Source organism: Salmo trutta, chromosome 4 (assembly GCF_901001165.1).
Source record: "Salmo trutta chromosome 4, fSalTru1.1, whole genome shotgun sequence".
In the NCBI taxonomy this organism is placed as follows: Eukaryota; Metazoa; Chordata; class Actinopteri; order Salmoniformes; family Salmonidae; genus Salmo; species Salmo trutta.
The window spans coordinates 70802350-70829699 of record NC_042960.1 but is presented as its reverse complement, the minus strand read 5'-3'; the positions used below and the strand labels follow the sequence as shown (position 1 = coordinate 70829699).

The following is a 27350-nucleotide window of genomic DNA, read 5'->3' as shown; positions in this document are numbered from 1 at the left end:
TACTAATAATGATGTTATTAAGGATAATAATGATAATGAGGTTATTAAGGATAATAATGATAATGATGTTATTAAGGATAATAATGATAATAATGATGCTATTAAGGATAATAATGAGGTTATTAAGGATAATAATGAGGTTATTAAGGATAATAATGATAATGAGGTTATTAAGGATAATAATAATAATAATGAGGTTATTAAGGATAATAATACGGTTATTAAGGATAATAATACTAATAATGATGTTATTAAGGATAATAATGATAATGAGGTTATTAAGGATAATAATACTAATAATGATGTTATTAAGGATAATAATGAGGTTATTAAGGATAATAGTACGGTTATTAAGGATAATAATACTAATAATGATGTTATTAAGGATAATAATGATGTTATTAAGGATAATAATGAGGTTATTAAGGATAATAATGATAATGAGGTTATTAAGGATAATAATGAGGTTATTAAGGATAATAATACTAATAATGAGGTTATTAAGGATAATAATAAGGTTATTAAGGATAATATTGAGGTTATTAAGGATAATAATAATAATAATGAGGTTATTAAGGATAATAATGAGGTTATTAAGGATAATAATACTAATAATGATATTATTAAGGATAATAATGATAATGAGGTTATTAAGGATAATAATAATAAGGTTATTAAGGATAATAATAATAATAATGAGGTTATTAAGGATAATAATAATAATAATAAGGTTATTAAGGATAATAATAATAATAATAAGGTTATTAAGGATAATAATAATAATAATGAGGTTATTAAGGATAATAATGATAATGATAATAAGGTTATTAAGGATAATAATGAGGTTATTAAGGATAATAATGATAATGAGGTTATTAAGGATAATAATAATAATAATGAGGTTATTAAGGATAATAATGATAATGATAATAAGGTTATTAAGGATAATAATGAGGTTATTAAGGATAATAATAATAATAATAATAATAATAAGGTTATTAAGGATAATAATAAGGTTATTAAGGATAATAATGAGGTTATTAAGGATAATAATGAGGTTATTAAGGATAATAATAATACTAATAATGAGGTTATTAAGGATAATAATGAGGTTATTAAGAATAATAATAAGGTTATTAAGGATAATAATAATAATAATAATATTAATAATGAGGTTATTAAGGATAATAATAATAATAATAATGAGGTTATTAAGGATAATAATAATACAAATAATGAGGTTATTAACGATAATAATGAGGTTATTAAGGATAATAATGAGGTTATTAAGGATAATAATAAGGTTATTAAGGATAATAATACTAATAATGAGGTTATTAAGGATAATAATAATGAGGTTATTAAGGATAATAATGAGGTTATTAAGGATTGACTAGTACTATAATGTCTTATAATCTAGGCTGTATCACATCTGGCTGTGGTTGGGAGTCCCGTAAGGCGGCGCACAATTGGCCCAGCGTCGTCCGGAGTTTGGCCGGGGGTAGGTACGTCATTGTAAAATAAATTAACAGGTGTTCCTTCTTAAAAGTACATTTGTGGAATGTATTTCCTTCTTAATGCGTTTGAGCCAATCAGTTGTGTTGTGACAAAGTAGGGAGGGTTATACAGAAGATAGCCCTATTTGGTAAAAGTCCAAGTCCATATTATGGCAAGAACATCTCAAATAAGCAAAGAGAAATGACAGTCCATCATTACTTTAAGACATGAAGGTCAGTCAATACGGAACATTTCAAGAACTTTGAAAGTTTCTTCAAGTGCAGTCGCAAAAACCATCAAGCGCTATGATGGAACTGGCTCTCATGAGGACCGCCACAGGAAAGGAAGACCCAGAGTTACCTCTGCTGCAGAGGATAAGTTCATTAGAGTTACCAGCCTCAGAAATTGCAGCCTAAATTAATGTTTCACAGAGTTCAAGTAACAGACACATCTCAACATCAACTGTTCAGAGGAGACTGCGTGAATCAGGCCTTCATGGTCGAATTGCTACAAAGAAACCACTACTAAAGGACACCAATAATAAGAAGAGACTTACTTGGGCCAAGAAACACCAGCAATGGACATTAGACCGGTGGAAATCTGTCCTTTGGTCTGATGAGCCCAAATTTGAGATTTTTGGTTGCAACCGCCGTGTCTTTGTGAGACGCAGAGTAGGTGAATGGATGATCTCCACATGTGTGGTTCCCACCGTGAAGCATGGAGGAGGAGGTGTTATGGTGTGGGGGTGCTTTGCTGGTGACACTGTCTGTGATTTATTTTGAATTCAAGGCACACTTAACCAGCATGGCTACAACAGCATTCTGCAGCGTTACGCCATCCCATCATTTGTTTTTCAACAGGACAATGACCCAACACACCTCCAGGCTGTGTAAGTGCTATTTGACCAAGAAGGAAAGTGATGGGGTGCTGCATCAGATGACCTGGCCTCCACAATCCACCAACCTCAAACAAATTGAGATGTTTTGGGATGAGTCGGGCTGCAGAGTGAAGGAAAAGCAGCCAACAAGTGCTCAGCATATGTGGGAACTCATTCAAGACTGTTGGAAAAGCATTCCAGGTGAAGCTGGTTGAGAGAATGCCAAGAGTGCAAAGCTGTCATCAAGGTAAACGGTGGCTGTTTGAAGAATCTCAAATATAAAATATATTTTGATTTGTTTAACACTTTTTTGGTCCCTACATGATTCCATATGTGTTATTTCATAATTTTGATGTCTTCACTATTATTCTACAATGTAGAAAATAGTAAAAAATAAAGAAAAACCCTTGAATGAGTAGGTGTTGTAAAGCTTTTACTGGATAAGACCAAAACAGAGCAGGCAGTATTTGGCTATGGTACGATAATAACCCTAGGGGTTGACAACAAACAAACCAAAACAAGATAGGTAAGTGAGGTTAAAACGAGGGGAAGAGAGGAGAGGAGAGGAGAGGGGGGGGGAGGAGAGGAGAGGAGAGGAGAGGAGAAGGGGGGAGAGGAGAGGAGAGGGGAAGGGAGGAGAGGAGAGCAGAGGGGAAAGGAGGAGATAACGAGATGAGAAGAGGAGAAGGGAGGAGAGAACGGGAGAGAGGAGAAGAGGGGAAGACAGGAGAGGGGAGGGGAACAGAGGATAGGTGAGGAGAGGAGTGATGGTTACAGTCCAGAGGAGTGATGGTTACAGTCCAGAGGAGTGATGGTTACAGTCCAGAGGAGTGATGGTTACAGTCCAGAGGAGTGATGGTTACAGTCCAGAGGAGTGATGGTTACAGTCCAGAGGAGTGATGGTTACAGTCCAGAGGAGTGATGGTTACAGTCCAGAGGAGTGATGGTTACAGTCCAGAGGAGTGATGGTTACAGTCCAGAGGAGTGATGGTTATAGTCCAGAGGAGTGATGGTTACAGTCCAGAGGAGTGATGGTTACAGTCCAGAGGAGTGATGGTTACAGTCCAGAGGAGTGATGGTTACAGTCCAGAGGAGTGATGGTTACAGTCCAGAGGAGTGATGGTTACAGTCCAGAGGAGTGATGGTTACAGTCCAGAGGAGTGATGGTTACAGTCCAGAGGAGTGATGGTTACAGTCCAGAGGAGTGATGGTTATAGTCCAGAGGAGTGATGGTTACAGTCCAGAGGAGTGATGGTTATAGTCCAGAGGAGTGATGGTTACAGTCCAGAGGAGTGATGGTTATAGTCCAGAGGAGTGATGGTTACAGTCCAGAGGAGTGATGGTTTCAGTCCAGAGGAGTGATGGTTACAGTCCAGAGGAGTGATGGTTTCAGTCCAGTGATGGTTACAGTCCAGAGGAGTGATGGTTACAGTCCAGAGGAGTGATGGTTACAGTCCAGTGATGGTTACAGTCCAGAGGAGTGATGGTTTCAGTCCAGAGGAGTGATGGTTACAGTCCAGAGGAGTGATGGTTACAGTCCAGAGGAGTGATGGTTACAGTCCAGTGATGGTTACAGTCCAGAGGAGTGATGGTTACAGTCCAGAGGAGTGATGGTTTCAGTCCAGAGGAGTGATGGTTACAGTCCAGAGGAGTGATGGTTACAGTCCAGAGGAGTGATGGTTTCAGTCCAGAGGAGTGATGGTTACAGTCCAGAAGAAAATCAAGCCTTCAACATCTCTGGGTCCACATTTGGTTTCATTAAAACTGTCATTCTCACAAAAATAATGTTTTCACTCGGAAACCTGGTAACCTGTTTTGAATAACGTCAGTATTTGTTGTGTTGAATGTGGAGAAAAAGGGAAATATTAGGTTAATTTAGCACAGAACCAGGCCTCTTCTGATTGGCTGTCCCTCCCCCCTCTATTCCTCTAGGTCCTGACTGAGTCTGCTGAGAAATGAGGAGGAGGAGGAGGAGGGGGAGGGGGAGGGGGGTTGAGGAGTGTGAGGTGGAAGAGGAAGGGGTGGGGACGAAGAAGGGGGGGAGGGAGGGTTGAGGAAGAATGTACAGGGTCACCTCCAAAACAACTCTCCTTCAACCTACTTGGCTCAAACCTTCTACTCCATATACACGCACGCACGCACGCACGCACGCACGCACGCACGCACAGTGACGGAAGAGGTGAAAGGACACAGTGCTTTTAGACACTCCACACTGCATTCTGACCTTGACTTCATTCCCTCATAATTTCACCACCTTTACGCGAGATTAAACAATAAAGAAAGCATGAACGATGTCTAGCCAACCTGGACAGAATCTCCTTCCTTTTTTCGAATAACAGCATTCAGTCATTTACAACATGATAATAGTTATTGGTAACAGCTCGATAAATGAGTAACTTGATTGAGAGTTATTGGTAACAGCTCGCTAAATGAGTAATCCGTTTGGATAAGGGAATCTTCTTTAAGATCTATTTGACCTTTTTTATCGCTGGAGACAAATGTGAAATCAGTGTTATTGCGAGGCTTCTGTAGCCAATGCTATCGGCTTATGTAGCCATTCTATTGGCTTCTGTAGCCAAGCTAGAGGCTTATGTAGCCATTCTATTGGCTTCTGTAGCCGTGCTATAGGCTTCTGTAGCCGTGCTAGAGGCTTCTGTAGCCATGCTAGAGGCTTCTGTAGCCAAGCTAGAGGCTTCTGTAGCCGTGCTAGAGGCTTCTGTAGCCATTCTAGAGGCTTCTGTAGCCAAGCTAGAGGCTTCTGTAGCCATGCTAAAGGCTTCTGTAGCCGTGCTAGAGGCTTCTGTAGCCAAGCTAAAGGCTTCTGTAGCCGTGCTATTGGCTTTTGTAGCCATTTTATAGGCTTCTGTAGCCAAGCTAGAGGCTTCTGTAGCCAAGCTAGAGGCTTCTGTAGCCATGCTATAAGCATATGTAGCCATGCTAAAGGCTTCTGTAGCCGTGCTATAAGCATCTGTAGCCATGCTATAGGCTTATGTAGCCAAGCTAGAGGCTTCTGTAGCCAAGCTATAGGCTTCCGTAGCCGTGCTAGAGGCTTCTGTAGCCGTGCTATAGGCTCACCAAGTGGTGATGCAGCCAGTCAAGATGCTATCAATGGTGCAGTTGTAGAGGTCCATGCCAAATCTTTTCAGCCTCCTGAGGGGGAAGAGGTGTTGTCGTGCCTTCTTCACAACCGTGTTGGTGTGTGGTGGACCATGTTAATTCCTTAGTGATGTGGACACCGAGAAACTTGAAGCTCTCGACCCGCTTCACTACAGCCCCTGTGGATGGGGGTGTGTTCTCTGCTCTCTGTTTCCCTGTCGTCCACCGTCAGCTCCTTTCATCGTCGTGTCGTCAACAACTTAATGATGGCGTTGGAGGCGTTTCGCGGCCACGCGCTCGTTGAACAGAGAAGCCACACGTTTTGAGAGTACGCTGTAATCGCAATAAGATGCATTCAAAAGTGTTCCCTGGTTCCTCATAGTTTTCGAAGCAAATGTGGTTGACTACAGGGATGACAGTATAATGAAGCTAAGGATGTTTTGTTCTTTAACAAGGGAGCTGTTGCCCCTGGATGCTGATTTAGGATTAGCTAAACGTAGCTTTTGCATACAATTATAAAGGGAAAACTCATCCGAGATCAGCCAACTGTTGGCTAGCTAGCTGATTGATTAGTCAATTAACCAAGCAAACCCAATGTTACCAAACATTGTCCATTTAATGCCTATTAGCAGAATTTAAAGTGAAATACTATACATAGCAAATCTCTGCTTTCAGAACCATGTGTTAAAGACTAATGTTTTAATCAGTCATCTATCTTCTAAACATATTCTGTTACACAAAGCTTCAGATGACATCGACCTGTGTTGTTCTTTAACTAGATTGTAAAACATGATCAAAATAGTCGTTATTTACAGATGCATTGAATTTGTGCATTGCAGATGACAGAGATTCTCATTCATTTGTAAAGAGCAGCCGATGCTCTTGTGTTGCTGGAATTTATTTGATTTGATTAGGATCCTCATTAACCCAAGCCAATGGCAACAGCTAGTCTTCCTGGGGATCCGCATTAGCCGACACCAATGGAGACAGATAGTCTTCCTGGGGATCCCCATTAGCCCACTCCAATGGAGACAGCTAGTCTTCCTGGGGATCCCCATTAGCCCACACCAATGGAGACAGCTAGTCTTCCTGGGGATCCCCATTAGCCCACACCAATGGAGACAGCTAGTCTTACTGGGGATCCTCATTAGCCCACACCAATGGAGACAGCTAGTCTTCCTGGGGGATCCCCATTAGCCCACACCAATGGAGACAGCTAGTCTTACTGGGGGATCCCCATTAGCCCACACCAATGGAGACAGCTAGTCTTCCTGGGGGATCCCCATTATCCCACACCAATGGAGACAGCTAGTCTTCCTGGGGATCCCCATTAGCCCACACCAATGGAGACAGCTAGTCTTCCTGGGGATCCCCATTAGCCCACACCAATGGAGACAGCTAGTCTTCCTGGGGGATCCCCATTAGCCCACACCAATGGAGACAGCTAGTCTTCCTGGGGATCCCCATTAGCCCACACCAATGGAGACAGCTAGTCTTCCTGGGGATCCCCATTAGCCCACACCAATGGAGACAGCTAGTCTTACTGGGGGATCCCCATTAGCCCACACCAATGGAGACAGCTAGTCTTACTGGGGGATCCCCATTATCCCACACCAATGGAGACAGCTAGTCTTCCTGGGGATCCCCATTAGCTCACACCAATGGAGACAGCTAGTCTTCCTGGGGATCCCCATTAGCCAAACACCAATGGAGACAGCTAGTCTTACTGGGGATCCCCATTAGCCCACACCAATGGAGACAGCTAGTCTTCCTGGGGGATCCCCATTAGCCCACACCAATGGAGACAGCTAGTCTTCCTGGAGGATCCCCATTAGCCCACACCAATGGAGGCAGCTAGTCTTCCTGGGGATCCCCATTAGCCCACACCAATGGAGACAGCTAGTCTTCCTGGGGATCCCCATTAGCCCAAGCCAATGGCAACGGCTAGTCTTCCTGGGGGATCCCCATTAGCCCACACCAATGGAGACAGCTAGTCTTCCTGGGGGATCCCCATTAGCCCACACCAATGGAGGCAGCTAGTCTTCCTGGGGATCCCCATTAGCCCAAGCCAATGGCAACAGCTAGTCTTCCTGGGGATCCCCATTAGCCCAAGCCAATGGCAACAGCTAGTCTTCCTGGGGGATCCCCATTAGCCCAAGCCAATGGCAACAGCTAGTCTTCCTGGGGGATCCCCATTAGCCCACACCAATGGAAACAGCTAGTCTTCCTGGGGGATCCCCATTATCCCACACCAATGGAGACAGCTAGTCTTCCTGGGGATCCCCATTAGCCCACACCAATGGAGACAGCTAGTCTTCCTGGGGGATCCCCATTAGCCCACACCAATGGAGACAGCTAGTCTTCCTGGGGATCCCCATTAGCCCACACCAATGGAGACAGCTAGTCTTCCTGGGGATCCCCATTAGCCCACACCAATGGAGACAGCTAGTCTTACTGGGGGATCCCCATTAGCCCACACCAATGGAGACAGCTAGTCTTACTGGGGGATCCCCATTATCCCACACCAATGGAGACAGCTAGTCTTCCTGGGGATCCCCATTAGCTCACACCAATGGAGACAGCTAGTCTTCCTGGGGATCCCCATTAGCCAAACACCAATGGAGACAGCTAGTCTTACTGGGGATCCCCATTAGCCCACACCAATGGAGACAGCTAGTCTTCCTGGGGGATCCCCATTAGCCCACACCAATGGAGACAGCTAGTCTTCCTGGAGGATCCCCATTAGCCCACACCAATGGAGGCAGCTAGTCTTCCTGGGGATCCCCATTAGCCCACACCAATGGAGACAGCTAGTCTTCCTGGGGATCCCCATTAGCCCAAGCCAATGGCAACAGCTAGTCTTCCTGGGGGATCCCCATTAGCCCAAGCCAATGGCAACAGCTAGTCTTCCTGGGGATCCCCATTAGCCCAAGCCAATGGCAACAGCTAGTCTTCCTGGGGGATCCCCATTAGCCCAAGCCAATGGCAACAGCTAGTCTTCCTGGGGATCCCCATTAGCCCAAGCCAATGGCAACAGCTAGTCTTCCTGGGGGATCCCCATTAGCCCAAGCCAATGGAAACAGCTAGTCTTCCTGGGGGATCCCCATTAGCCCAAGCCAATGGCAACAGCTAGTCTTCCTGGGGGATCCCCATTAGCCCAAGCCAATGGCAACAGCTAGTCTTCCTGGGGGATCCCCATTAGCCCAAGCCAATGGCAACAGCTAGTCTTCCTGGGGGATCCCCATTAGCCCAAGCCAATGGCAACAGCTGTCTTACTAGGGTCCGATGCGTAACGAAAAATACATTACAGACAAAATACTTGACATTTAAAAACATGAGGTGTGTGTGTGTCAGTTACACAAGTAGGAGGTGAGGTGTTGCTTTATTTGTCTTTTGAAACCTCTGTTCACTTTCGCTATGTAAGATTTATTTATTTAACTAGGCAAGTCAGTTAAGAACAAATTCTTATTTTCAACGACGGCCTACCAGGGAACAGTGGGTTAACTGCCTTGTTCAGGGGCAGAACGACAGATTTTTACCTTGTCAGCTCGGGGATTCGATCTTGCAACCTTTCGGTTACAAGTCCAACGCTCTAGGCTACTTGTCACCCCAAGATGGAAGGAAGTTCCATGCACTCATGGCTCTGTATAATACTGTATGTTTCCTTGAATTTGGTCTCAACTTAGGGACCTTGAAAAGACCCCCGGTGGCATGTCTGGTGGGGTAAGTGTGTGTGTCAGTGCTGTGTGTATGTTGACTATGCAAACAATTTGGAATTTCCAACACATGAATGTTTCTTATAAAAAACACGAAGTGACACAGTTAGTCTTTCCTCAAGTCTTAGCCAAGAAAGAATGGCATGCATAGTATTAATATTATCCCTTTGATTACAATGATGAGCAAGACGTGCTCTTTTCTGGACCAGCTACATCTTAACAATGTCTTTCTTAGCAACACTTGATCATATGACTGGACAATAATCAAGATTAGACAAAACTAGAGCCTGCAGAACTTGCTTTGTGGAGTGTGGTGTCAAAAAAGCAGAGCATCTCAGCAGACCTCTCCCCATCTTTACAACCATTGAATGTATATGTTTTGACCATGAGAGTTTACAATCTAAGGTAACATCAAGTAATTTAGTCTCTTCAACTTGCTCAACAGCCACACCATTCATTACCAGATTCAGCTGAGGTCTAGAACTTAGTTCAGGACCACTATATTAATGGCCACTCATTTCAAAACAGACTGCAACTCTTTGTTAAGGGTTTCAGTGACTTCATTAGCTGTGGTTGCTGATGGGTATATGGTTGAATCATCAGCGTACATGGACACACATGCTTTGTTTAATGCCAGTGGCAGGTCATTGGTAAAAATAGAAAAGAGTAGAGGGCCTAGAGAGCTGCCCTGCGGTACACCACAATTTACATGTTTGACATTAGAAAAGCTTTCATTAAAGGAAACCCTCTGAGTTCTATTAGATGGATAGCTATGAATCCACGATATGGCAGAGGTTGAAAAGCCATAACACATATGTTTCCTCAATAACAGGTTATGGTCAATAATATCAAAAGGCTGCACTGAAATCTACGAGTACAGCTCCTACAATCTTATTATTATCAATTTCTTACAACCAATCATCAGTAATTTGTGTCAGTGCTGTACATGTTGAGTGCCCTTCTCTATAAGCATGCTGAAAGTCTGTTGTTAATTTGTTTACAGAGAAATAGCATTGTATTTGGTCAAACACAATTTTTTCCAACAGTTTGCTAAGAGCTGGCAGCTGATAGGTCTGCTGTTAGAACCAGTAAAGGCAGCTTTACCACTCTTGGGTAGCGGAATGACTCTGGCTTCCCTCCAGGCCTGAGGACAAAGACATTCCTCTAGGCTCAGATTAAAGATATGACAGATAGGAGTGTCTATAGAGTCAGCTACCATCCTCAGTAGCTTTCCGACTAAGTTGTCATTGCCAGGAGGTTTGTCATTATTGATCGTTAACAATACTTTTTCCACCTCTCCCACACTAACTTTACACAATTCAAACTTGCACTGCTTTTCTTTCATTATTTGTTTTTTTATACATGAATATAATTGATCACTGTTTGTCGTGAGCATTTCCTGCCTAAGTTTGCCCACTTTGACAATGAAATAATCATTAAAATAATTGGAAAAATCTAATGGTTTTGTGATGAATAAGCCATCTGATTGGATGAAAGATGGAGTTGAATTAGTTTTTCTGCCCGTAATTGAATTCAACGTTTTTTCCATCATTCTTTATATCATTGATCTTGGCTTCATAATAGAGTTTCTTCTTCTTTTTGTTGAGTTTAGTCACATCATTTCTCAATTTGCAGTAAGTCAGCCAGTCAGATGTGCAGCCAGACTTATTAGCCACTCCTTTTGCCCCGTCTCTTTCAACCATACACTTTTTCAATTCCTCATCAATCCATGGAGCCTTAACAGTTCTAACAGTCTGTTTCTTAACAGGTGCATGTTTATCAATAATTGGAAGAAGCAATTTCATAAATTCAGGAAGTGCAGCATCTGGATGCTCCTCATTAATCACATCAGAACAACAAATATTTTTAACATCATCCACATAAGATTCACAGCAAAATTATAAACTATTTTAGGCCCAGCTGTTGGAACTTTGGCTTTCCTGGATATAGCCACTATACTGTGATCACTGCATCCAATGGGTACGGATACAGCTTCAGAACAAAGTTCTACAGTATTAGTAAAAATGTGATTGATACATGTGGATGATCTTGTTCCTGTAGTGTTTTGTAAACACCCTGGTAGGTTGATTAATAACCTGAACCAGATTACAGCCACTGGTTACAGTGAGAAGCTTCCTCTTGAGCAGACAGCTTGATGAAAACCAGTCGATATTCAGGTCCCCCAGAAAGTAGACCTCTCTGTTTACATCACATACACTATCAAGCATTTCACACATATTATTTAGATATTGACTGTTAACACTTGGTGGCCTATAGCAACACCCCAAAAGAAAAGGCTTTAAGATGTGCCAAGTAAACCTGCAACCACAACACTTCAATAACACTTGGCATAAGATCTTCTCTAAGTATTACAGGGATATGGCTCTGAATATATACAGCAACACCTCCCCCATAAGCATTCCTGTCTCTTCTATAGATGTTATATCCTTGTATTGCTACTGATGTTTCATCAAATTAATTATCATAGTGAGTCTCAGAAATGGCTAATATATGAATGTTATCTGATGTTAGCAAGTTATTGATTTCATGAACCTTATTTCTTAAGCTACATATATTAATATGAGCTATTTTCAGCCCATTTTGAATAGCTTATCAGAGATAGATATAATATGGAAAAGAGCAAATAAAGCAAGAGAAAAAATATATACTTTTAGCAGTCCCCATAGGAGAACCCTTTGAACCGATTTTGGTTGCAGGTAGAACCCTTTTGGGGTCCATGTAGAATCAGTTGGTGGCCTACCGAGTGGCGCAGTGGTCTAAGGCACTGCATCACAGTGCTAGCTGTGCCACTAGAGATCCTGGTTCGCGTCCAGCGCCCGCAACTGGGAGACCCACAGGGCAGCGCACAATTGGCCGGCAGGGATGTTCTTGTCCCATTGCGCTCTCGCGACTCCTGTGGCGGGCTGGGTGCAATGCACGCTGACACAGTCACCAGGTGTACGTGTTTCCTCTGACACATTGGTTCAGCTGGCTTCCGGGTTATGCGGCCATTGTGTCAAGAAGCTTGGCTGGGTTGTGATTCGCTTGGCTGGCATGGCTCTCAAACTTTTCCTCTCCTGAGTTCGTACGGGAGTTGCAGAGACAAGACTGTAACTACCAATTGGAAACCACGGAATTGGGGAGAAAAAAGGGTTAAAGTAAAAAATGTATAAATAAAAAAATAATATATATATAAAAATAATCCGTTCGTGTCTGAGGAAGATATACGTTCTTCTCAAGTTCTTGGCTCTTTCCAGAACAGCTACCTTGTCCTTGAACCTCAAGAACTTGACCATTACCAGCCTGGGCCTGTCACCTGGGTCGGTGGTGGGTGTTATTACAGTTCTGTGGGCGCGCTCCACCTCAATCTTCCTGTCGTCCATCTTCAATTTCTCAGAGATCTTTTCCCTCACTTTGTCCTCAAACTTTGTCTCATATGGAGATTGTGCAATGTTGTTCTGTCTTGAAACAACAACAACAGAAACAAACAGAAGGGATCTAGACAGCCACAAGCCCAGGACTATCCACGGTCTCAGCCACAATGGGTATCCGCATCGCAAGCTGCGTTCAAGCCCTCAAGAAAACCCCGCTAGCTTGATAGGTAGCTAGCTAGCAGCTAGGCTAACTGCTACGCCAAGCAGGTCCTCAGACCCGACCTTGGTCGGCAGGATCACTGGACAGATAGGATCAGTCCCAACAACTGATGCCGACCGCGTCGCGGGATCCAAACTCAAAAGGTAGCTAGCTAGTAACCAACATTTTTCTATAGACTTTCCAAAACAACAAACTTTCCAAAACAACAAACCGGGCTCTCCCTCGTTCCACATTCAACAGGAAGTACAGACTTCTGGTAGCACTGAGATGTTGTTATATCAGACAGGACATTACTGAGAGCTGTTGTTATATCAGACAGGACATTACTGAGAGCTGTTGTTATATCAGACAGGACATTACTGAGAGCTGTTGTTATATCAGACAGGACATTACTGAGAGCTGTTGTTATATCAGACAGGACATTACTGAGAGATGTTGTTATATCAGACTGGATATTACTGAGAGCTGGGAATGTCTGTGGTTTCTGTATGGGTGTGTGTGGGGTGGGGTGGGGGGGGGGGGGTTAGCTGAAATGTGGATGCAAAGTGAATCAGTTACTGACCAAAAGCCCTGAGCCGTGGTCAGAAACATTCTTTCCTCTTTCTTCTTCGGCACTTGTGTAGATCTGAAAGTACTGCTTGGATAGGTGTAAGTAATATGGTAGATGTCCCATCTGATCTCAGTTCCATTGGGCCATCTCATCTAGAGGGCATTCAGTTCCAATGGGCCATCTCATCTAGAGGGCATTCAGTTCCATTGGGCCATCTCATCTAGAGGGCATTCAGTTCCATTGGGCCATTTTCAAGACAGAACAACAATGCAGAATCAATTTAAGGGCTTTATTGTCATGGGAAACATATGTTAACATTGCCAAAGCAAGTGAAGTAGATAATAAACAAAGTTAAAGAAAAAATGTAAATTAATAGTAAACATTACACTCACAAAAATTCCAAAAGTAATACTAAATAGTTAAAGTACAAAAGGGAATCAACATAAATATGGGTTGTATTTACAATGGTGTTTGTTCTTCACCGTGGCAACAGGTCACACATCTTGCTGCTGTGATGGCACCCTGGTATTTCACCCAGTAGATATGGGAGTTTATCAAAATTGGGATTTGTTTTTGAATTCTTTGTGGATCTGTGTAATCTGAGGGGAAATATGTGTCTCTAATATGGTCATATATTTGGCAGGAGGAAGTGGTTTCTCTCTCTGTCATTCTCTTAATTCAATTTAAAGGGCTTTATCGGCATAGGAAACATATGTTAACATTACCAACGCAAGTGAAATAGATAATAAACTAAAGTGAAGTAAACAATAAAAGATTAACAGTAAACATTACACAAAGTTCCAAAATAAAAAAATACATTTCAAATGTCATATTATGTACAGTTGAAGTCAGAAGTTCACATACACTTAGGTTGGAGTCATTAAAACTTGTTTTTCAACCACTCCACAAATTTCTTGTTAACAAACTATTGTTTTGGCAAGTCGGTTAGGACATCTACTTTGTGCATGACACAAGTCATTTTTCCAACAATTGTTTACAGACAGATTATTTCACTTATAATTCACTGTATCACAATTCTAGTGGGTCAGAAGTTTACATACACTAAGTTGACTGTGCCTTTAAACAACTTGGAACATTCCAGAAAATGATGTCATGGCTTTAGAAGCTTCTGATAGCCTAATTGACATCATTTGAGTCAATTGGAGGTATACCTGTGGATGTATTTCAAGGCCTACCTTCAAACTCAGTGCCTCTTTGCTTGACATCATGGGAAAATCAAAAGAAAACAGCCAAGACCTCAGAAAAAAAATTGTAGACCTCCACAAGTCGGGTTCATCCTTGGGAGCAATTTCCAAATGCCCGGAGGCACCATGTTCATCTGTACAAACAATAGTACGCAAGTATAAACACCATGGGACCACACAGCCGTCATACCGTTCAGGAAGGAGACGCATTCTGTCTCCTAGAGATGAACGTACTTTGGTGTGAAAAGTGCAAATCAATCCCAGAACAACAGCAAAGGACCTTGTAAAGATGCTGGAGGAAACAGGTAAAAAAGTATCTATATCCACAGTAAAATGAGTCCTATATCGACATAACCTGAAAGGCCGCTCAGCAAGGAAGAAGCCACTGCTCCAAAACCGCCATAAAAAAGCCAGACTACGGTTTGCAACTGCACATGTGGACAAAGATCGTACTTTTCGGAGAAACGTCCTCTGGTCTGATGAAACAAAAATAGAACTGTTTGGTAATAATGACCATTGTTATGTTTGGAGGAAAAAGGGGGAGGCTTGCAAGCCAAAGAACACCATCCCAACCATTAAGCACGGGGGTGGCAGCATCATGTTGTGGGGTTCTTGGCTGCGGGAGGGACTGGTGCACTTCACAAAATAGATGGCATCATGAGGTTGGAAAATTATGTGGATATATTGAAGCAACATCTCAAGATATCAGTCAGGAAGTTAAAGCTTGGTCGCAAATGGGTCTTCCAAATGGACAATTACCCCAAGCATACTTCCAAAGTTGTGGCTTAACCTCTCTAGGACCGGCGGGACGAATTCGTCCCACCTACGTAACAGCCAGTTGAATCCTGTGGCGCGATTTTCAAATACCTTTGAAATGCTATTACTTCAATTTCTCAAACATATGACTATTTTACAGCTATTTAAAGACAAGTCTCTCGTTAATCTAACCACACTGTCCGATTTCAAAAAGGCTTTACAACGAAAGCAAAACATTAGATTATGTCAGCAGAGTACCCAGCCAGAAATAATCAGACACCCATTTTTCAAGCAAGCATATAATGTCACAAAAACCCAGAAGACAGCTAAATGCAGCACTAACCTTTGATGATCTTCATCAGATGACACACCTAGGACATTGTTATACAATACATGCATGTTTTGTTCAATCAAGTTCATATTTATATCAAAAACCAGCTTTTTACATTAGCATGTGACGTTCAGAACTAGCATACCCCCCGCAAACTTCCGGCAAATTTACTAACAATTTACTAAATTACTCACGATAAACGTTCACAAAAAGCATAACAATTATTTTAAGAATTATAGATACATTACTCCTCTATGCACTCGATATATACGATTTTAAAATAGCTTTTCGGTGAAAGCACATTTTGCAATATTCTAAGTAGATAGCCCGGCATCACAGGGCTAGCTATTTAGACACCCACCAAGTTTAGCCTTCACCAAAGTCAGATTTACTATTAGAAAAGTTTGATTACCTTTCCTGTTCTTCGTCAGAATGCACTCCCAGGACTTCTACTTCAATAACAAATGTTGGTTTGGTCCAAAATAATCCATAGTTATGTTCCAACAGCGACATTTTGTTCGTGCGTTCTAGACACTATCCCAATGGTAAATAACGGTCACGCGCATGGCGCATTTCGTGACAAAAGATTTCTAAATATTTCATTTCATTTTTAATGTTACCGTACTTCGAAGCATGTCAACCGCTGTTTAAGGACAACAAAGTCAAGGTATTGGAGTGGCAATCACAAAGCCCTCACCTCAATCCTATAGATACTTGTGGGCAGAACTGAAAAAGCGTGTGCGAGCAAGGAGGCCAACAAACCTGACTCAGTTACACCAGCTCTGTCAGGAGGAATGGGCCAAAAGTCACCCAACTTATTGTGGGAAGCTTGTGGAAGGCTACCCGAAACGTTTCACCCAAGTTAAACAATTTAAAGGCAACGCTACCAAATACTAATTGAGTGTATGTAAACTTCTGACCAACTGGGAATGTGATGAAATAAATAAAAGCTGAAATGAATCATTCTCTCTACTATTATTCTGACATTTCACATTCTTAAAATAAAGTGGTGATCCTAACTGACCTAAGACAGGGAATTTTTACTAGGATTAAATGTCAGGAATTGTGAAAAACTGAGTTTAAATGTATTTGGCTAAGGTGTATGTAAACTTCCGACTTCAACTGTATACAGTCTTTATTAAAACCAAACTTATTAAAATGGTTTTAATTATAACCAGGATGGTGAATCAAACTTATTACAATGATTCACCTTCTTGGTTTAATGGTGACAACGTCTGTGGTGAGAATGCAATTCAACTTCTGGAGAAATCCAGAAAAACGCATGTCAAAAATGTTATAAAATGATTTGCATTTTAATGAGGGAAATAAGTATTTGACCCCTCTGCAAAACATGACTTAGTACTTGGTGGCAAAACCCTTGTTGGCAATCACAGAGGTCAGACGTTTCTTGTAGTTGGCCACCAGGTTTGCACACATCTCAGGAGGGATTTTGTCCCACTCCTCTTTGCAGATCTTCTCCAAGTCATTAAGGTTTCGTGGCTGACGTTTGGCAACTCGAACCTTCAGCTCCCTCCACAGCTTTTCTATGGGATTAAGGTCTGGAGACTGGCTAGGCCACTCCAGGACCTTAATGTGCTTCTTCTTGAGCCACTCCTTTGTTGCCTTGGCCGTGTGTTTTGGATCATTGTCATGCTGGAATACCCATCCACGACCCATTTTCAATGCCCTGGCTGAGGGAAGGAGGTTCTCACCCAAGATTTGACAGTACATGGCCCCGTCAAATGATGCGGTGAAGTTGTCCTGTCCCCTTAGCAGAAAAACACCCCCAAAGCATAATGTTTCTACCTCCATGATCATTGCAACTCCACGAGGTGAGATCTTGCATGGAGCCCCAGGCCGAGGGAGATTGACAGTTCTTTTGTGTTTCTTCCATTTGCGAATAATCGCACTAAATGTTGTCACCTTCTCACCAAGCTGCTTGGCGATGGTCTTGTAGCCCATTCCAGCCTTGTGTAGGTCTACAATCTTGTCCCTGACATCCTTGGAGAGCTCTTTGGTCTTGGCCATAGTGGAGAGTTTGGAATCTGATTGATTGATTTCTTCTGTGGACAGGGGTCTTTTATAAAGGTAACAAACTGAGATTAGGAGCACTCCCTTTAAGAGTGTGCTCCTAATCTCAGCTCGTTACCTGTATAAAAGACACCTGGGAGAGAGAAATCTTTCTGATTGAGAGGGGGTCAAATACTTATTTCCCTCATTAAAATGCAAATCAGTTTATAACATTTTTGACATGTGTTTTTCTCGATATTTTTGTTGTTATTCTATCTCTCACTGCTCAAATAAACCTACCATTAAAATTATAGACTGATCATTTCTTTGTCAGTGGGCAAACGTACAAAATCAGCAGGGGATCAAATACTTTTTCCCCCCACTGTATACTGTAAAACCCTGTATAGTCCATGTTGTTGTAATATTATATGACCACGGGGAGAAATTATGGTGCCTCTAAATATGACAGTATTTAAAACAAGTTGTTGTTTCGTTTTGTTTAGAATTTGATTAAACTTATTCGCTCTCTTTTTATGTGTTTGTCAATAATTACTGTATTCTTGTTTATTGACAATGTTTGGCATGTCCATGCTCAGCCATAATGCAATTTACAGTAGGCCTAGAATGCTGTGTAGGCCTATATCAATGGGAATACTGTGAGGGCCTATATCAATGGGAATGCTGTGTAGGGCCTAGCCCCTATATCAGTGGGAATGCTGTGTAGGGCCTAGTCCATATATCAGTAGGAATGCTGTGTAGGCCTAGCCCCTATATCAGTGGGAATGCTGTGTAGGCCTAGCCCCTATATCAGTGGGAATGCTGTGTAGACCTAGCCCCTATATCAGTGGGAATGCTGTGTAGGCCTAGCCCCTATATCAGTGGGAATGCTGTGTAGAGCCTAGCCCCTATATCAGTGGGAATGCTGTGTAGGCCTAGCCCCTATATCAGTGGGAATGCTGTGTAGGGCCTAGCCCCTATATCAGTGGGAATGCTGTGTAGGCCTAGCCCCTATATCAGTGGGAATGCTGTGTAGGGCCTAGCCCCTATATCAGTGGGAATGCTGTGTAGGGCCTAGCCCCTATATCAGTGGGAATGCTGTGTAGGCCTAGCCCCTATATCAGTGGGAATGCTGTGTAGTCCAAGTCCCTATATCAGTGGGAATGCTGTGTAGGCCTATATCAGTGGGAATGCTGTGTAGGCCTAGCCCCTATATTAATGGGAATGCTGTGTAGGCCTAGCCCCTATATCAGTGGGAATGCTGTGTAGACCTAGCCCCTATATCAGTGGGAATGCTGTGTAGGCCTAGCCCCTATATTAGTGGGAATGCTGTGTAGGCCTAGCCCCTATATCAGTGGGAATGCTGTGTAGGCCTAGCCCCTATATCGGTGGGAATGCTGTGTAGGGCCTAGCCCCTATATCAGTGGGAATGCTGTGTAGGCCTAGCCCCTATATCAGTGGGAATGCTGTGTAGGCCTAACCCCTATATCAGTGGGAATGCTGTGTAGGCCTAGTCCCTATATCAGTGGGAATGCTGTGTAGGCCTATATCATTGGGAATGCTGTGTAGACCTAGCCCCTATATCAATGGGAATGCTGTGTAGGCCTAACCCCTATATCAGTGGGAATGCTGTGTAGGCCTAGTCCCTATATCAGTGGGAATGCTGTGTAGGCCTAGCCCCTATATCAGTGGGAATGCTGTGTAGGGCCTAGCCCCTATATCAGTGGGAATGCTGTGTAGGGCCTAGCCCCTATATCAGTGGGAATGCTGTGTAGGCCTAGCCCCTATATCAGTGGGAATGCTGTGTAGGCCTAGTCCCTATATCAGTGGGAATGCTGTGTAGTCCTAGTCCCTATATCAGTGGGAATGCTGTGTAGTCCTAGTCCCTATATCAGTGGGAATGCTGTGTAGGCCTAGCCCCTATATCAGTGGGAATGCTGTTTAGGCCTAGCCCCTATATCAGTGGGAATGCTGTGTAAGTTATATATTTCCATATTGAAGCTTTACAATTACGTTAACAATGTGGACTGCAAACAGGTTCATGTTAACATATTTAGCAAAGATAGGATAGGTCTACATTCAGTTAAATAGAGCCCTCTCTCTCTCTCTCTCTCTCCTCTCTCTCCTCTCTCTCTCTCTCTCTCTCTCTCTCTCTCTCTCTCTCTCTCTCTCTCTCTCTCTCTCTCTCTCTCTCTCTCTCTCTCTCTCCCTTGCTCTCTCTTTCCCAACACAGTATGCCTCTAACCACCAGGCTTTTTTGTGCCGATCTGGTCTGTAGAGGAAAAGGAAGTAGTTTAGTGAAACTCGGGGAGCAATTGCTGCTGTTCCCCGTTCTCCCTCTGCTGTTCAGTGTTCTCCCTCTGCTGTTCAGTTTTCTCCCTCTGCTGTTCAGTGTTCTCCCTCTGCTGTTCAGTGTTCTACCTCTGCTGTTCCCCGTTCTCCCTCTGCTGTTCAGTGTTCTCCCTCTGCTGTTCAGTGTTCTCCCTCTGCTGTTCAGTGTTCTCCCTCTGCTGTTCAGTGTTCTCCCTCTGCTGTTCAGTGTTCTTCCTCTGCTGTTCAGTGTTCTCCCTCTGCTGTTCAGTGTTCTCCCTCTGCTGTTCAGTGTTCTCCCTCTGCTGTTCAGTGTTCTCCCTCTGCTGTTCCCTGTTCTACCTCTGCTGTTCAGTGTTCTACCTCTGCTGTTCAGTGTTCTCCCTCTGCTGTTCCCCGTTCTCCCTCTGCTGTTCCCCGTTCTCCCTCTGCTGTTCCCCGTTCTCCCTCTGCTGTTCAGTGTTCTACCTCTGCTGTTCAGTGTTCTCCCTCTGCTGTTCAGTGTTCTCCCTCTGCTGTTCAGTGTTCTACCTCTGCTGTTCAGTGTTCTCCCTCTGCTGTTCAGTGTTCTCCCTCTGCTGTTCCTCTTTCTACCTCTGCTGTTCCCCATTCTCCCTCTGCTGTTCAGTGTTCTCCCTCTGCTGTTCAGTGTTCTACCTCTGCTGTTCAGTGTTCTACCTCTGCTGTTCAGTGTTCTACCTCTGCGGTTCCTCGTTCTACCTCTGCTGTTCCCCGTTCTCCCTCTGCTGTTCAGTGTTCTCCCTCTGCTGTTCAGTGTTCTACCTCTGCTGTTCAGTGTTCTACCTCTGCTGTTCAGTGTTCTACCTCTGCTGTTCAGTGTTCTCCCTCTGCTGTTCAGTGTTCTCCCTCTGCTGTTCAGTGTTCTCCCTCTGCTGTTCAGTGTTCTACCTCTGCTGTTCCTCGTTCTACCTTTGCTGTTCAGTGTTCTACCTCTGCTGTTCAGTGTTCTCCCTCTGCTGTTCAGTGTTCTACCTCTGCTGGTCAGTGTTCTACCTCTGCTGTTCAGTGTTCTACCTCTGCTGTTCCCCGTTCTACCTCTGCTGTTCAGTGTTCTACCTCTGCTGTTCAGTGTTCTCCCTCTGCTGTTCAGTGTTCTACCTCTGCTGTTCAGTGTTCTACCTCTGCTGTTCAGTGTTCTCCCTCTGCTGTTCCCCGTTCTCCCTCTGCTGTTCCCCGTTCTACCTCTGCTGTTCCCCGTTCTCCCTCTGCTCTTCAGTGTTCTACCTCTGCTGTTCAGTGTTCTCCCTCTGCTGTTCAGTGTTCTCCCTCTGCTGTTCAGTGTTCTCCCTCTGCTGTTCAGTGTTCTCCCTCTGCTGTTCAGTGTTTTCCCTCTGCTGTTCAGTGTTCTCCCTCTGCTGTTCAGTGTTCTCCCTCTGCTGTTCAGTGTTCTCCCTCTGCTGTTCCCCGTTCTCCCTCTGCTGTTCAGTGTTCTCCCTCTGCTGTTCAGTGTTCTCCCTCTGCTGTTCAGTGTTCTACCTCTGCTGTTCAGTGTTCTACCTCTGCTGTTCAGTGTTCTACCTCTGCTGTTCAGTGTTCTACCTCTGCTGTTCAGTGTTCTCCCTCTGCTGTTCAGTGTTCTACCTCTGCTGTTCAGTGTTCTCCCTCTGCTGTTCCCCGTTCTCCCTCTGCTGTTCAGTGTTCTACCTCTGCTGTTCCCCGTTCTCCCTCTGCTGTTCCCCGTTCTCCCTCTGCTGTTCAGTGTTCTACCTCTGCTGTTCCCCGTTCTCCCTCTGCTGTTCCTCTGCTGTTCCCCGTTCTCCCTCTGCTGTTCCCCGTTCTCCCTCTGCTGTTCAGTGTTCTCCCTCTGCTGTTCAGTGTTCTACCTCTGCTGTTCCCCGTTCTCCCTCTGCTGTTCAGTGTTCTCCCTCTGCTCTGCACCACCTTGCAGGATGTGTGCTAATGGAGGGCTAGGGAGTGTGAGGTGTCATTAAGCTGTGTGAGCAGAAGAGAGAGGAGAAGCAGAGGGAAAGCAGGGCAAAACAGAGCCGCTGCCGCCCCTTTTTAAATCCCCGGTGCCAAGAGAGGCTCTGAAGCAAAATAATGACATCACTCTGCGTGAGAGTTAATGTGTGTTGATGGCGTGAAGGCCTAGGGGTCACCGGCTGCTGATAGGTTGTCAGGGAGCTGAACGCTCTGCTCTGCCGGGAGACGGGGGGGGGGGGGGGGGGTGAATGTCTACTAAGCTTAGATGTCAATACAATACCTCCTGTATGTATTTATAGGAAGACAACTGCTGAAGACACTTTAAACTTCATCCTTCCTTTTTGGATTATAGATTATGGTATATTAATATGGTATGTATTAATATGGTATGTATGGTATATTAATATGGTATGTATTAATATGGTATATGGTATAATAATATGGTATGTATGGTATATTAATATGGTATGTATGGTATATTAATATGGTATGTATGGTATATTAATATGGTATGTATGGTATATGGTATATTAATATGGTATGTATGGTATATGGTATATTAATATGGTATGTATGGTATATTAATATGGTATGTATGGTATATTAATATGGTATGTATGGTATATTAATATGGTATGTATGGTATATGGTATATTAATATGGTATGTATGGTATATGGTATATTAATATGTTATGTATGGTATATTAATATGGTATGTATGGTATATTAATATGGTATGTATGGTATATGGTATATTAATATGGTATGTATGGTATATGGTATATTAATAGGGTATGTATGGTATATTAATATGGTATGTATGGTATATTAATATGGTATGTATGGTATATGGTATATTAATATGGTATGTATGGTATATGGTATATTAATATGGTATGTATGGTATATGGTATATTAATATGGTATGTATGGTATATGGTATATTAATATGGTATGTATGGTATATGGTATATTAATATGGTATGTATGGTATATGGTATATTAATATGGTATGTATGGTATATGGTATATTAATATGGTATGTATGGTACATGGTATATTAATATGGTATGTATGGTATATGGTATATTAATATGGTATGTATGGTACATGGTATATTAATATGGTATGTATGGTATATGGTATATTAATATGGTATGTATGGTACATGGTATATTAATATGGTATGTATGGTATATTAATATGGTATGTATGGTACATGGTATATTAATATGGTATGTATGGTATATTAATATGGTATGTATGGTATATGGTATATTAATATGGTATGTATGGTATGTTAATATGGTATGTATGGTACATGGTATATTAATATGGTATGTATGGTATATGGTATATTAATATGGTATGTATGGTACATGGTATATTAATATGGTATGTATGGTATATGGTATATTAATATGGTATGTATGGTACATGGTATATTAATATGGTATGTATGGTATATGGTATATTAATATGGTATGTATGGTACATGGTATATTAATATGGTCCTGTGTGGCTCAGTTGGTTAGAGCGTGTCGCTAACGATGCTGGGGTCCGGGGAGTGATTCTATAGGGACTAATTACATGTGTTCACTCACTGTACTACTCCACAGTACATCTTAAGTTTGCATCTCTCTCTCCCTCCTTCCTCCTCTCCCCCTCCCTCCCCCTCTCCCTCTCCATCTCTCCCTCCTTCCTCCTCTCCCTCTCTCTCGCTCTCTCTCTCTCTCTCTCTCTCTCTCTCTCTCCCTCTCTCCCCCTCTCCCCCTCCCTCTCTCTCTCCCTCCCTCCCCCTCTCCCTCTCTCTCTCCCTCCCTCCCCCTCTCCATCTCCCTCTCTCCCTCCTTCCTCCTCTCCCTCTCTCTCGCTCTCTCTCTCTCTCTCTCTCCCTCCCTCCCCCTCTCCCCCCTCCCTCTCTCTCTCCCTCCCTCCCCCTCTCCCTCTCTCTCTCCCTCCCTCCCCCTCTCCCTCTCTCTCTCCCTCCCTCCCCCTCTCCCTCTCTCTCTCCCTCCTTCCTCCTCTCCCTCTCTCTCGCTCTCTCTCTCTCTCTCTCGCTCCCTCCCCCTCTCCCTCTTTCTCTCTCTCCCCTCCCTCCCTTGCTCCCCCTCTACCTCTCTCTCCCTCCCTCCCCCTCTCCCCCTCTCTCTCTCCCTCCCTCCCCCTCTCCCTCTCTCTCTCTCTCTCTCTCCCTCCCTCCCTCCCTCTCTCCCCCTCTACCTCTCCCTCTCTCTCCCTCCCTCCTGCCCTCCCAGATGCTATTATGTATCCAGACATTTCCAAGTCTCTCCTAGTGTAATAGTGTAATAGTGTAATAGTGTAATAGTGTTGTAGTGTTGTAGTGTTGTAGTGTAATAGTGTAATAGTGTAGTAGTGTTATAGTGTAATAGTGTAATAGTGTAATAGTGTAATAGTGTTGTAGTGTTATAGTGTAATAGTGTTATAGTGTTATAGTGTTATAGTGTAATAGTGTAATAGTGTTATAGTGTAATAGTGTTATAGTGTAATAGTGTAGTAGTGTTGTAGTGTTATAGTGCTTCTTTCACATGCATTGCTTGCTGTTTGGGGTTTTAGGCTGGGTTTCTGTACAGCTGATGTACGAAGGGCTATATAAATAAATTTGATTTGATTATAGTGTAATAGTGTAATAGTGTAATAGTGTTATAGTGTAATAGTGTAATAGTGTTATAGTGTAATAGTGTAGTAGTGTTATAGTGTTATAGTGTAATAGTGTAGTAGTGTTGTAGTGTTATAGTGTTATAGTGTTATAGTGTAATAGTGTAATAGTGTAATAGTGTTATAGTGTAATAGTGTAATAGTGTAGTAGTGTTATAGTGTAATAGTTTTATAGTGTTGTAGTGTTGTAGTGTTGTAGTGTAATAGTGATATAGTGTTGTAGTGTAATAGTGTTGTAGTCTAGTGGTTAGAGTGTAGAGGAGGTAGGTAGCCTTGTGGTTAGAGTGTAGAGGTGGCAGGTTGCCTAGTGGTTAGAGTGTAGAGGTGGCAGGTTGCCTAGTGGTTAGAGTGTAGAGGTGGCAGGTAGCCTAGTGGTTAGAATGTAGAGGTGGCAGGTAGCCTAGTGGTTAGAGTGTAGAGGAGGCAGGTAGCCTAGTGGTTAGAGTGTAGAGGTGGCAGGTTGCCTAGTGGTTAGAGTGTAGAGGAGGCAGGTAGCCTAGTGGTTAGAGTGTAGAGGTGGCAGGTTGCCTAGTGGTTAGAGTGTAGAGGTGGCAGGTAGCCTAGTGGTTAGAGTGTAGAGGTGGCAGGTAGCCTAGTGGTTAGAGTGTCGAGGTGGCAGGTAGCCTAGTGGTTAGAGTGTCGAGGTGGCAGGTAGCCTAGTGGTTAGAGTGTCGAGGTGGCAGGTAGTCTAGTGGTTAGAGTGTAGAGGTGGCAGGTAGCCTAGTGGCTAGAATGTTGGTCCAGTAACCAAAAGGTTGTTGGATCGAATCCCTGAGCTGACAAGGAAAAAATCTGTTCTGTCCCGTGAACAAGGAAGTTAACCCACTGTTCCCCGGTAGGCCGTCATTGTAAATAAGAATTTGTTCTTAACTGACTTGCCTAGTTAAATAAAGGTTAAATAAAAAAGGGTAAATGTTGATCTAAAAGTAATATGAGATAATGTCTAGTTCCTTTTTATAGTGGAGATCAAGTATATAAATTGCCTGGCTGGGCTGATGAGACAGTGGATTGCGCAGTCAGATGGAACAGAGTATATAGACATTTTAGTGTCATAGATTTAGACGGTGGTAACTTTGTGGAATAGACACTGGCCGGAATGTGGTTTTAACCAATCAGCATTCAGGTTTAGACCCACCCGTGTGCTCTAGTGTAATAGTATAAATAAATGTATCTCTCTATCTCTCCTAGATGCCTGTATGGTTTAATCTCTTTGGGCTAGGTGGGGCGCTAATCTCTGGGCTAGGTGGGGCGCTAATCTTTGGGCTAGGTGGGGCGCTAGAAATTGCAGAGCACGAAATTCAAAATACAAAAATCGTAATATTAAACATTCATGAACACACAAGTGTCATACATCACTTAAAAGCTTAACTTCTTGTTAATCCAACCGCGTTGTCAGATTCCAAAAAGGCTTTACGGCGAAAGCACACCATGCGATTATCTGAGGACAGCGCCCAGCAGACAAAAGCATTTAAAACATTTTCCAAACCAGCAGAGGCGTCACAAAAGTCAGAAATAATAAACTGTCTCTCACGATCTCTCTCTCTCTCTCTCTCTCTCTCTCCTCCAGATGCCAGTATGTCCCCGGACGTTTCCAAGCAGAGCCAGTGGTGTCACATGGCCTACTGGGAACATCGTGAGCGCGTGGGGCGTCTCTACCCGGTCTACCAAACCTCCGTCTCTGTCTTCTACGATTTACCTCAGGGAACCGGCTTTTGTCTGGGCCAGCTCAGCCTCCACAATAACCATCAACTCTGTTCCACGGATCAACCACGCTCCAGTACCGTCCAGCACACGCGCGCCAAAATCGGTTACGGTATCCTCCTCAGTAAAGAACCGGACGGGGTGTGGGCTTACAACCGGAGTCAACACCCCATCTTTGTGAATTCCCCTACCCTGGATGTTCCTGGGAGCAGGAGTCTGGTTGTCAGGAAGGTGATGACAGGATATTCTATTAGAGTGTTTGACTGGGAGAGATCCAGCATGTTGAGGAGCTTGCAGCATGCAGACCCTATAGAGATGCTAGAGGGCCCCTATGATCCTAACAGTGTCAGAATTAGCTTCGCTAAGGGATGGGGGCCTTGTTATTCCAGACAGTTTATTACATCATGCCCTTGCTGGCTGGAGATACTGCTCAACACCCACACATAATACAGAGAGAGAATGAGAGAGAGAGAGAGAGAGAGAGAGAGAGAGAGAGAGAGATTGAGAATGAGAGAGAGAGAGAGAGAGAGAGAGAGAGACTATACCACATTTCATCTACCTAGATTTAATATAAAGTTTTATATATTATATCAAACATATATATTATACTGTAAGTAAAAAATATATTATACTGTAAATAAATATATATTATACTGTAAATAAATATATATTATACTGTAAAAACGGACTCATTACAATGTCGTTATTTATGTGTGGACTAGAGAAAGGAAACAGAACATGCAATATATACAGTACCAGTCTACTAGTTATATAGAGTACCAGTCTACTAGTTATATACAGTACCAGTCTACTAGTTATATACAGTACCAGTCTACTAGTTATATACAGTACCAGTCTACTAGTTATATACAGTACCAGTCTACTAGTTATATACAGTACCAGTCTACTAGTTATATACAGTACCAGTCTACTAGTTATATACAGTACCAGTCTACTAGTTATTTACAGTACCAGTCTACTAGTTATATACAGTACCAGTCTACTAGTTATATACAGTACCAGTCTACTAGTTATATACAGTACCAGTCTACTAGTTATATACAGTACCAGTCTACTAGTTATATA

At 43.0% G+C, this 27350-nt stretch overlaps 1 protein-coding gene across 1 annotated transcript in view; it reads left to right on the top strand.

Moving 5' to 3' along the window:
- The window catches only part of smad6b (SMAD family member 6b), a 30060-nt gene extending 3286 nt beyond the window's left edge, over positions 1–26774 (top strand). Inside the window, exon 2 of the mRNA XM_029751945.1 lies at positions 26131–26774. Coding sequence (XP_029607805.1) covers positions 26131–26711 — 581 coding nt within the window. The 3' untranslated portion in view covers positions 26712–26774. The remainder of the gene's footprint in view (positions 1–26130) is intronic.
- The last annotated feature ends 576 nt before the right edge of the window (positions 26775–27350 follow it).